A 12753-nucleotide genomic window follows, 5' to 3' on the forward strand; every position below is an offset into this window, starting at 1 on the left:
TGTCATCTCCCGTCTGGACTACTGCAACTCACTGTTGGCTGGGCTCTATGCTTGTGCCATCGAACCCCTTCAACTTATCCAGAATTCCGCAGCCCGCCTGGTGTTCAACCTTGCTAAGTTCTCCCATGTCACCCCGCTCCGCCGCACATGACATTGGTTTCCAGTGGAGGCTCGCATCATCTTCAAGACCTTCACGCTTGCTTACGGAGCAGGAAGGGGAACTGCCCTCCTTATCTTCAGGCTATGCTCAAACCCTATATCCCAACCCAGTGCACTCCGTTCAGCCACCTTCTGGTATCTTGGGCCTCCAACCCCTATGGGAGGGCAGCTCCTGCTCAGCCCAGTAAAAGCTCCCCAATAGTGGAACAAGCTTTCCCCTGCAGTCAGGACAACGGAGTTCCTGCAAATCTTCCTGAAAATGTCTGAAACTCTACCTCTTTGAAGAGTATCTTAAATAATTTCTACAATGAACAGTGCATTTGGAAGGTATTCTGACTCCTTCCCTTTTTCCACATTTTGTTACGTTACAGTCTTATTCTAAATTGGATTAAGTAAATAAAAAATCCCCATAATGACAAAGTGAAAACAGGTTGATAAAATGTTGCACATTTATTAAAAATACAAAACAGAAATAGCTTATTTACATACACTACTGGTCAAAAGTTTTAGAACACCTACTCATGCAAGTAAAAAATATATATATATATATACTATTTTCTACATTGTAGAATAATAGTGAAGTCCTCAAAACTATGAAATAAAATATATGGAATCTTGTAGTAACCAAAAAAGTTTTAAACAAATCAAAATAGATTTTATTTTTGCGATTCTTCAAAGTAGCCACCCTTTGCCTTGATGACAGCTTTGCACCCTCTTGGCATTCTCTCAACAGCTTCATGAGGTAGGGGAGGTATAAGATAGCCCTATTTGATAAAATACCAAGTCCATATTACCGCAAAAACAGCTCAAATAAGCAAAGAGAAATTACAGTCCATCATTACTTTAAAACATTAAGGTCAGTCAAGCGCTTTGACCATCAAAAACCATCAAGCACTACGATGAAACTGGCTCTCATGAGGACCACCACAGGAATGGAAGACCCAGAGTTACAGTACCTCTGCTGCAGAGGATAAATTAATTAGAGTTACGAGCCTCAGAAATTGCAGCCCAAATAAATGCTTAGTAACAGACACATCTCAACATCAACTGCTCAGAGGAGACTGTGTGAATCAGGCCTTCATTGTCGAATTGCTTTAAAGAAACCACTACTAAAGAACACCAATAATAAGAAGAGACTTGCTTGGGCCAAGAAACACAAGCAATGGACATTAGACCGGTGGAAATTGAGACTGTCATTTGTTTTTCAACAGGACAATCACACAACACACCTCTAGTGCTATTTTACCAAGGAGAGTGATGGAGTGCTGCATCAGATGACCTGGCCTCCACAATCTCCCAACCTCAACCAAATTGAGATGGTTTGGGAGGAGTCCACAGAGTGAAGGAAAAGCAGTCAACTCCTTCAAGACTGTTGGAAATGCATTCCAGGTGAAGCTGGTTGAGAGAATGCCAAAAGTGTGCAAAGCTGCCGTCAAGGCAAAGGGTGCCTATTTGAAGAAGCTCAAATATAAAATATATTATGATTTGTTTAACACTTTTTTGGTTACCACATGATTCCACATGCGTTATTTCATAGTTTTGATGTCTCCACTGTTATTCTACAATGTAGAAAATAGTAAAAATAAAGTTAACACTTGAATGAGTAGGTGTTCTAAAACTTTTGACCGGTAGTGTAAGTATTCAGACCCTATTTTTTAGGGTGGGACCTGTCTATATAAGGTCCCACAGTTGACAGTGCATGTCAGAGGAAAAACCAAGCCATGAGGTCATTAGGAATTGTCCATAGAGCTCCGTAGAGGTTTGTTTTTTCATTATGGGGTATTGTGTGTAGATTGTTAAGGGAAATAAATACAGTTGAAGTCGGGAGTTTACATATACTTAGGTTGGTGTCATTAAAACTTGTTTTTCAACCACTCCACAAATTTCTTGCGAACAATCTATAGTTTTGACATGTCGGTTAGGACATCTACTTTGTGATGACACAAGTAAATTTTCCAACAATTGTTTACAGACAATTTATTTCACTCATCATTCACTATATCACAATTCCAGTGGGTCAGAAGTTTACATACCCTAAGTTGACTGCCTTTAAACAGCTTGGAAAATTCCAGAAAATTATCATCTTTTCAAACAACAGTACGCAAGTATAACACCATGGGAACACGCAGCCGTCATACCACTCAGGAAGGAGACACGTTCTGTCTCCTAGAGATGAACGTACTTTGGTGTAAAACGTGCAAATCAATCCCAGAACAACAGCAAAGGACCTTGTGCAGATGAAAGGCCGCTCAGCAAGGAAGAAGCCACTGCTCCAAAACCGCCATAAAAAGCCAGACTACAGTTTTCAACTGCACATGGGGACAAAGATCATACTTTTTGGAGAAATATCCTCTGTTCTGATGAAACAAAAATATAACTTTTTGACAATTATGATAATTGTTATGTTTGGAGGAAAAAGCCGAAGAACACCATTCCAACCGTGAAGCATGGGGGTGGCAGCATCATGTTGTGGGGTTGTTTTGCTGCAGGAGGGACTGGTGCACTTCACAAAATAGATGGCATCATCAGAAGGGAAACTATGTGGATATATGGAAGCAACATCTCAAGGCATCAGTCAGGAAGTTAAAGCTTGGTCGCAAATGGGTCTTCCAAATGGACAATGACCCCAAGCATACTTCCAAAGTTGTGGCAAAATGGCTTAAGGACAACAAAGTCAAGGTATTGGAGTGGCTATCACAAAAACCTGACCTCAATTCTATAGAAAATTTGTGAGCAGAACTGAAAAGGCGTGTGCGAGCAAGGAGGCCTACAAACCTGACTCAGTTACACCAGCTCTGTCAGGAGGAAATTGGCCAAAATTCACCTAAATTATTGTGGGAATTTTGTGGAAGGCTACCCGAAACGCTTGACCCAAGTGAAACAATTTAAAGGCAATGCTACCAAATACGAATTGAGTGTATGTAAACTTCTGACCCACTGGGAATGTGATGAAAGAAATAAAAGCTGAAATAAATCATTCTCTCTACTATTATTCTGTAATTTCACATTCTTAAAATAAAGTGGTGATCAGACAGGGAATTTTTACTAGGATTAAATGTCAGGAATTGTGAAAAACTTGGCTAAAAATGTGGCTAAGGTGCATGTAAACTTCCGACTTCAACTGTACGTAAATAAGATATTTCTGTTTTTCATTTTCAATACATTTGCAAAAAAAATAAACTGTTTTCACTTTGACATTATGTGGTATTGTGTGTAGATTGATAAGGATTTAAAACAATTTTTAGAGTAAGAATGTAACGTAACAAAATGTAGAAAAACTGAAGGAGTCTGAATACTTTCCGATTGCACTGTAAGCATGTTGACAGAGAAAAGCAATATTATCATTGAAGGTAACAGCTCAGACCCACCGTGTCAACGAACGGCTAAAAGCAGCAAGTTGCCATGTTGTGTAAGTGATCACCTGCTGGGTGACTACGAACGGTGGCTGTTTGCGATGATTCAGTATCTGGTCAGAGGTGATTGGACTGCCTCCCGCTTCTTTAAACCGTTTGTATTGTGCATCTTTGTATTGTGTCTGAGCTGTTTATGTTACAGTTATGATAACCCGTCATTAACCTTGGGTATATGTGGGGAAATAAAGTACAGCACCCACGCCCTAACTTAAACAGACGTGATTTACATTTGATTTTGAGGCCTAGTGAGTGAGTGAGTGTGTGTGTGATCCTTATTGGTGGTTCTCGTGCTTTTAGACAGTCTCTTACTAAAAGAGTTTCAGATTTAAAGCAAGACAATGTGGCAGGGATTTGTATTAGCTGCCAGGATTTGGCTGCAGCGTTTAAGAACTCTGTCTCGGAGTGCTCACTTTCCTCATCTCTTTTGGAGCATGTCACTCATGGTTAAGTTCTAGTTGCCCCACTTTCACAGTCTTTTTTACTCCACCACTGTCCCAGTGTCAGGGGAAGGGCACACAGGTCAATAGAGACATCCACTTTGTGCTGCTCCCTGGCTGTCTGATAGCCAATCTATTTTCTAAGAACCCAATCACAGGAACAGTACATTTCCCTAAACGGAATCATGTGAACCAGGTTGAGTTTTCTGTCTCACTGGTTTTTCTGTATTGTTGTCATTGATTGGCATCATATTTATCTGGGTATCCGTGTTGTAAAGAAGCCCCTGAATGGGAATGACTTGATAAGGCTTTCTACAAAGTTGAACAGTTCAATGATCGTTTAAGTGGTCTATTCTCACTATGTTAAAGGGGGGCTGAACTTCCTGATTTGGCCACTGTTTCAATTCCCCTCATTTTATTTTTTCATTTTTTTATATTCCCCTCATTAGGAATTGATACAGAAAGCGATTTGGGTTTTGGAGGTGTGCTTTGATGTGGGTGTCTCTTGTGTGCGTTCAAATGTGCGAAGCTTTTTTTCTTTCACTCTGCCAAAACAGTACACAGTTACACTCACTCACCCTTATAGATAAGTTGAAACAGTCTAATGAGGTCTTGTGTCTTGAAGTAACCTAGACTAGCTAGCAAGCTAACCAATTTTCTTCAGCCGGCCAGTGTGCTACTGTGGCAAAGTTGGTTTGACCTTGTATAGCCTATCTGTGGGGCTAGTTAGGGACCTTCAATAAATTACACAATGTAAATGGGACAATATTTTATATTGCACACCTTTTAGTTGTCTCATTAAATGCTTTCAATATTTGTATTTGAATTTCTACAATTTATAGTTGGTTTGAGTCATTGAAATTTGGAGCTATCGACATTTTAAAATATTGTCCCATGTACATTGTGTAATTTATTGATGATCCCTAACACAGTAGGCTGCTGGGGGGAGGACGGCTCATAACAATGGCTCGAATGGAGTGAATTGAATGGTATCAACCACATGGAAACCATGTGTTTGATGAATTCGATACCATTCCATTGGTTCCGTTCTGTTACTATGAGCCTGTCCTCCCCAATTAAGGTGCCACCAACCTCCCGTTGTCCCAACTTGCCCAATAGGAATATCGAATGTCAAACCAATTGACCATGGGCATTACGATTGGGTCTTGTGTAGCTGCGCTCTGAATTGATGATTACTTGGGTGCTGCTGTAGCTGATGTGAAATGGCTAGCTAGTTAGCAGTGGTGCGCGCTAGTGGCGTTTCAATTGGTGAAGTCACTTGCTCTGAGACCTTGAAGTAGTGGTTCCCCTTGCTCTATAAGTGCCGTGGCTTTTGTTGAGCGATGGGTAACGATGCTTCGAGGGTGACTGTTGAGAGGGTGACTGTTGACGTGTGCAGAGCGTCCCTGGTTCGCGCCCAGGTCGGGGTGAGGGGACGGATGTAAAGTCTAAACTGTTACATTGCCAGCTGGGGGCATGTGGGTAGGATTGAAATAAACCCAACATGGGGAAAACTGTAACGGTACCCTTCGTTTTGTAACATACCATTTTTCTTAATTATCTTGCAAGTCTCAGTTTTGGATGAGACTGACTTTATGACCGAAATTATCCTATTTACACTTTGTAGTCAATTTTGATACTAGAGTAAATGTTTTTGACTCATATGATGCCACATAGGCTGTTTTCAAAAGGAGAAGTTGCTTATTCCTGTACGTTCAGTTGCTCTTTAAATAGGATAGCTTTCTTAGGGCGGGTTTCCCAGACACAGTATTAGGCCTTGTCCTGGACAAAAAAAAAAAACATTCTCAACGAGGAATCTTCACTGACTGTGCTTTTTAGTCCAGGACTTAGCTAAATGTGTGTCAGCGAAACCGGCACTTAATGTTTACTAGTTCCCAATATTTCTGCATCAGATGGTAGTTGTAAGTGCACTCTTTTTTTTCTTGTCTTGTTATTGATAGTGTTCATGGAATTAGAATTTGTAGCTATTGACATGCTAATGATATATCTCAGTAATGAGGACATTTTAGTCTTAACTCTGAAAGCTTCGATGCTCACTGACCTGCAAACAGATTATTATCAGGGTCAAGGCTTTTGAGTGGGTGATTTCAATGTGAATGGGACATTTTAGAGGACTGGAAGTTATTTTTAACTTCTCAAAACAACACTTTTCTGTGCAAGGGATATTTCAGTGGTTGTGGAGGTAGAGATCTTTACGGATCCACCTGTACCCGAATAACCAGGTATGTGTAATTTTAACTGTGCCCATACTGATCCGAACCCGACTGCTGCAGTAGAGAGAGAGAGAGATTGTATAATCGCTCACACTCACAGTAGCCTACACACAGCACGGCCCCTGCTAGAGCGTCACCTCTCTACCTCCTGTCCCTCGCGCTTCATCACCTCTGGTTAATAAAGTAACAAATAAATTGCTCTTGCTGCTGCTTCCGTCACTCGGCTCTGATTGGAAAGGGTCTGGATCCGACAAGGTCTGTACGGAATGGGTCTAGTTGTCCTACGGTCCGTTTGGAACTGGTCTCTATGTTTGAAAAATGTATTGATGCGTATCGGGTCCAGATGTAAAAAAAGACCTTGGTCCATTTTGGAATGGCTCTAACTTTTTGTACTCGTGAAGGCCTCTATGTCGAAGTCTCTCTAAATGGTTGCAATGATTTGACGGTTTTAAGTGATGTTCAGTTAATCTGTACTGCTTTTACCTTTCCCCTTTGTAGGACTCCAAAGGTTAACACTGCTGTCATTGCTATGGAGACCACCCAAGCCCTCCTCCTCTTTCTACTGAGTTTATGTGTCTACAGTTGCCATGCCAATGCACGGACTGCTCCCAGAGTGCATTTGTCATACAAAGGTGAGCCTTACCTTACAAATTTTATGTGAGTGTTCAACAGCAACTTAAGGCAATTACAGTCAGTGTATTTAACTATGAATGCCCTTTCAGTGTATTTAACTATGAATGACCTCTTTCAATTTTAGTTTCATGTGAGACTTCAGAGCTGGGGTCTTGAGAGCGACATGTCTTCCAATAAAATACTTCAATTTCACTTTATTCACCAAACAATAATTATAAAATGAAAGCAGGCACCCTTTGAACACAATGTAATTTAGAACTACAAACGTTGACGTGCACTGTTGCCCAAAAGCAAAAGGATACCTTTCTTCGATATTGACAATAAAGGCTCTTTCTCAAATACACTACCGGTCAGAAGTTTTAGAACACTTACTCATTCAAGGGTTTTTCTTTATTTGTACTATTTTCTACGTTGTAGAATAATAGGAAAGACATCAAAACTATGAAATGACACATGGAATCATGTAGTAACCAAAAAAGTGTTAAACAAATCAAATCAAATTCAAGTGCAGTTGCAAAAACCATCAAGCGCTATGATGAAACTGGCTCTCATGAGGACCGCCACAGGAATGGAAGACCCAGAGTTACCTTTGCTGCAGAGGATAAGTTCATTAGAGTTACCAGCCTCAGAAATTGCAGCCCAAATAAATGCTTCATAGAGTTCAAGTAACAGACACATCTCAACATCAACTATTCAGAGGAGAATCAGGCCTTCATGGTCGAATTGCTGCAAAGAAACCACTACTAAAGGACACCAACAATAAGAAGAGACTTGCTTGGGGCAAAAAATCTGTCCTTTGGTCTGATGAGTCCAAATTTGCGGTTTTGTTTCCAACCTCTGTGTCTTTGCGAGACACGGTGTGGGTGAACGGATGATCTCCGCATGTGTATTTCCCACTGTAAAGCATGGAGGAGGAGGTGTTATGGTGTGAGGGGTGCTTTGCTGGTGACACTGCCTGTGATTTACAGTGCCTTGCGAAAGTATTCGGCCCCCTTGAACTTTGCGACCTTTTGCCACATTTCAGGCTTCAAACATAAAGATATAAAACTGTATTTTTTTTGTGAAGAATCAACAACAAGTGGGACACAATCATGAAGTGGAACGACATTTATTGGATATTTAAAAAAAAAACTTTTTTAACAAATCAAAAACTGAAAAATTGGGCGTGCAAAATTATTCAGCCCCCTTAAGTTAATACTTTGTAGCGCCACCTTTTGCTGCGAATACAGCTGTAAGTCGCTTGGGGTATGTCTCTATCAGTTTTGCACATTGAGAGACTGAAATTTTTATACATTTTGTTTGTTTCTTTATCTGAACATATCACTCTTCCTTCCTGACGATGTCTCTGTGGAGCTATGTGTGCATGTGTGTGTGCCTGCGTCTCACTCTGAATTTGCTATATGTGATACAAAGGGACACACCTTGCTACCCTCTGTGCAGGGGAGGGGGTACAGGATCTGTTGGCCCTCTGCCAGGGCAGAGAGGGACACTGGTGGTGCCCACATCTCAGGAGGTCTAAGCTCACCATGGAACGCTAGAACCACACAGAATGGAGGGGTGAGAAAGGAAGAGGAGAAATCTGGTGAAGATGGAGAAGGAAAGAGAGTTTGAGATGAGAGCTAGTGAAAATACAGCCATGGAGAGATTAAAATATAGGCTAGAGGGAAAGGGAGCAAGATGTACATTTTGTGGTTATGTAGAGAGCGAGAGAGAGTGTGAGGAAGAGGAAAGAGTGGTGAGAATGAGAAATGGAGACAGACATGGGTGTGGGTATTGAGGGAGGGAAGAGGAGAGGTGTCACTGTGAAGGAGAGAGCGGTGACAGGATGGTGGGCTGTCCTGGGTTATGTGTGCGTAGGTGACAGTGAAACAGATTCCTCTTCGGAGAGACAGTCTGTCAGAAATTGCCTGCCATTGTTGCTATGTTTAGCTCAGTAAACGCACAGGGAAACCCCCTGAAGAATGCGAGGGCCCAGCTCCAACGACCTGCTTCAACATGCAAGACAGACATGTCTGTTATGCAGAGTGGGGCCTGTCTTCTTGTTCCAGACACACTCTATCAAAGCAGACTGCAGAAGCTACTGCCGTCTCAGTTGGTTTATCCTGCACTGTGTCTGAATCAGTTTAATGACTGTGTAGTGGCACAATAAAATTCAAACCCATGATCATGTTCTGAAAACTTGTATTACAGGCAGAGAAGACAACAACCTCACACACAGAAAATAATTGAATAATTGGAAGGATGCACCAAATGTTTGTCCAAATTTTAAAGTGCAAATATCCATTTGGAAAACATCCTTTTGTCCGGCAATATTGTTCCGTATCTCCTTAAACCCTTCTACCAACTTGTCTGGTCCACTCTTTGTCCTCCCATTCTGCCTCTGTTGAAACAGAAGCACTAGCAGCATACTTACTCTCTTCTTCATCCTTGGTGTTTGATGGATTTTCCATCGATCTCTAACACAGACCAGTCTATTTGCAATAGCAGGATCTAAGGAACTTTCCCAGATTTCTCAACCACCTCTGGAGTGACAATGACACATGACACTTCTCCACAAATGTGAGTAATACTTTAATTGGGAAAGAATAACAACCACTGTGTCAATTAGTGTAAAATGCACCGAGATCTGGGAAGAGGATTTAGCCCTTTGACACGTTGTGTCAAACACTTTCTAAAAATCAAAAGGTAATCCGATGATGGGTAGCGAGCCACCATGTTTGTTTTTTCGCGTCAACCAAAGATAATAAGAGGAGATGAGTTTGGTCTGTTTGCAGTATACATGTTGAAGGGGGTGTGTCTTCTATCATCATTCACTTCCCTTCATTCACTTGCGGAAGTTTACTCGAAACATGAGTGAGCCATCCCTTCACCTCATTTTGTAATAACATCTTTGGTCTGACAGACTTTTACGTGACACCCATAATGCATTGTATAATGTCAACAAACATGGCGCCACACATAGCTGCCAAATAGCTTAGCATTAGCTCATCATAATCAGTACAACCTTCAAAAAAGTATTTTACACCCATCATATGTGTCCATTACAATCTATGCAAGAATCGAAATGCATGATTTATCACCAGTACTTGAAAACGTGAATAAAACAGACCCATTTTTGGAAATTGATCCGCAGGCCAAAGGGCTGCCAGTTGCCCAGCCCAGCTTTAATGCACTTGCTTCAACTCATCATTGCATCTTGATATCCAGTGATACAATTTCAGAAAGAATATCTTCTAATTATTTCACTTCAGAACGAGTCAAATCCATCATATGTAGAGCCCGACCTATATTTTTTGGGGTCTAATTTTTGGGGGGGACAAAACGTAAAGATACCGATATATTTGCCAATATAATGTTTTACAGCGGGGAAATTAAAGTGTCATTTTTCCACACTGAATTCTCATAAATTGCCATCCAAAAAAGCAATTGTCCAATAACTATGCTTCAAATGTTGATTTTATACATTGTGACAACAAGGACACATCATGAGAATGGCAGCAAGTGTTCAGATAAGCATGAGATTCCTTTTTTTCACCCTATTTGTTCGAAATTGGTTATCGGTGGAATTATCGTTCGATACCGATGTAGCAGGAAAAGGACAATGTCAGACGATAAAATCGGCAAACCGATATATCGGCCAGGCTCTAATCCGATGATATCACTTCAGAAAGTGTAACATCAATCCTATGATATCACTTCAGAAAGAGTAACATCAACCCTATGACATCACTCCAGAAAGAGCTAAATCCAATAATTTCTGAAAAATATGAAATACTTTACGCTTCCCTTTCCATAGTCGTTGCGTTTTCTAGCCTGGTAGCTAGCTGTGCTATTCCCACAACATTCTTGCAGAAAATCCATTACAAGATGTTCATATCTTAGTGTAATGGGGTGTATGGCTATAGGATAGATTACATTACAGTCAATTCTGCTTAATAAGATGTATATATAAAAGAACCACATAAATGTAGAGGCCAAAAAATGTGGGACGAACTAACATTTTAGCTTACTTTGCTTTTACAAATTTAATTTGTCATAAGAATCAAAAAATTATTCAGTACGTATGTGATGCTTATTGTATTTACTAACCCCAGTTCAGGCTCTCGGGGAATGGATTACATTAGCTGTATCCTCTGTTTTAAGAGTGTGCTTTTTATTATCAACTTAAATCTATAGCTTCAGTATAATGGCAATTTGCAGCCGGTGACCCTTGTGTAGTTTTGAGTTCAAGATATATTGTATGAGTTAATGCATTACACTATTTCTAGTTGAAAAAGTATGCAAATGTCCCAAATAGTTATATTCGGTAATGCTCTATTTGGAAATAAAATGTTAATTGGAACATTGATGGATAGAAAGCCGGCAGACACTCAAGGTCCAGTGGCTGAGAACCAAGCATTGCCTGATTACATTTCTTTCCCTTGAATGTTTGTGGGACTCAGCCCAAATGAGTACTTGACCGGCCCAGCTTTGTAAAAAGTCAACCCCTTGAAGGACCCTTGTGGCAATAACAGTCTCTGTCTAAAGAGCTGGCCACCTGCCAGCACTTGGCTAACTGACATTAAAACAGTTCCAAGTGCTTCTAATGATTGAAAACTAAGGGACCCCTGTCAGGGGGGCCAGTGGTACGCTGTTGAGACAGTCATTAGCAATAGGGAACACACCAGAAATCAGATAAAGAACGTTTCCACAAGGAGCCCCTATATGCCTGGAAGCTGATAAGTGCCTAGTGGCCAGACTAGTACAAGGTATAGCATGAGACCCCTATGGATAGTCTAGATCAGTTATCTGGCATGTCCAAAAACATTATCTGTAAGACTCACTCACTCACTCACTCATTCACTGTCACGTTCTGACCTTTATTTCCTTTGTTTTGTCATTATTTAGTATGGTCAGGGCGTGAGTTGGGGTGGGCAGTCTATGTTTGTTTTTCTATGATTTGGGTATTTCTATGTTTCGGCCTAGTATGGTTCTCAATCAGAGGCAGGTGTCATTAGTTGTCTCTGATTGAGAATCATACTTAGGTAGCCTGGGTTTCACTGTGTGTTTGTGGGTGTTTGTTTCAGTGTCTGTGTTTTTCACCACACGGTACTATTTTGGGTTTTGTTCATTCCACGGTTATTGTTTTTGTATTCAGTTGTTCATGTGTCCATTTTCGTATTAAAAGAACCATGGACACTTACCACGCCGCATATTGGTCCTCTGATCCTTTTTGCCTCTCCTCTTCGGAAGAAGAGGAGGAAATCCCTTACACTCACTGACTCTTTGCTAGCTCTTAGGATTGTACCACCTATGACTGTAAAGGTCATGGAATTTTGGATGATGGTAATTGGCCAGACAAAATATTTTGGGGGATGCACATTTTCTCCTTTACTCCGCTCCTGACTGCATGTGCTGCCATATAAATGGAATGAATAGAACAGGCGACCCCATTCAAGTCAATGGTGGCATAATGGGTGGGGACTGGCAGCCATTGCGAGTGTATCCATAGGCGCAAAGCAGGAAGTAAGAGCAGGAAGTAAATGCAGTACACGTGCCCATCAGTATGTGATGTGATTTGTTGATTCAACTCAACTGGCATACAAAAATAAATTCCATTGTATTTTATATTTTACCTTTTATTTAACTAGGCAAGTCAGTTAAGAACAAATTCTTATTTTCAGTGACGGCCTAGGAACAGTGGGTTAACTGCCTGTTCAGGGGCAGAATGACAGATTTGTACCTTGTCAGCTCGGGGGTTTGAACTTGACACCTTCCGGTTACTAGTCCAACGCTAACTTCAGCAAGGGGCAACTAAGTTTGTTAAGAGTCCATGTTATCGCAGAATGGACTCAACCTCACAAATGCCAGGCCGTCCCGTCTTCAGTCAGCAGTTTG

The 12753-nt window shown here is 41.0% G+C and overlaps 1 protein-coding gene across 4 annotated transcripts in view; it reads left to right on the forward strand.

The window, feature by feature from the left end:
- Positions 1 to 12753, forward strand: part of LOC110532144 (semaphorin-3F) — a 114027-nt gene that overhangs the window by 51328 nt on the left and 49946 nt on the right. For 3 of the 4 annotated variants that reach the window (XM_021615788.2, XM_036988058.1, XM_036988059.1), the window contains exon 2: positions 6742 to 6875. In XM_021615788.2, the coding sequence (XP_021471463.2) occupies positions 6773 to 6875 (103 nt within the window). In that variant the 5' untranslated portion in view covers positions 6742 to 6772. Of the gene's footprint in view, positions 1 to 6337; positions 6499 to 6741; positions 6876 to 12753 lie in introns of those variants that run through there. The other variant, XM_036988061.1, reaches the window with a different exon arrangement.

This window comes from Oncorhynchus mykiss, chromosome 9 (assembly GCF_013265735.2).
Source record: "Oncorhynchus mykiss isolate Arlee chromosome 9, USDA_OmykA_1.1, whole genome shotgun sequence".
In the NCBI taxonomy this organism is placed as follows: domain Eukaryota; kingdom Metazoa; phylum Chordata; class Actinopteri; order Salmoniformes; family Salmonidae; genus Oncorhynchus; species Oncorhynchus mykiss.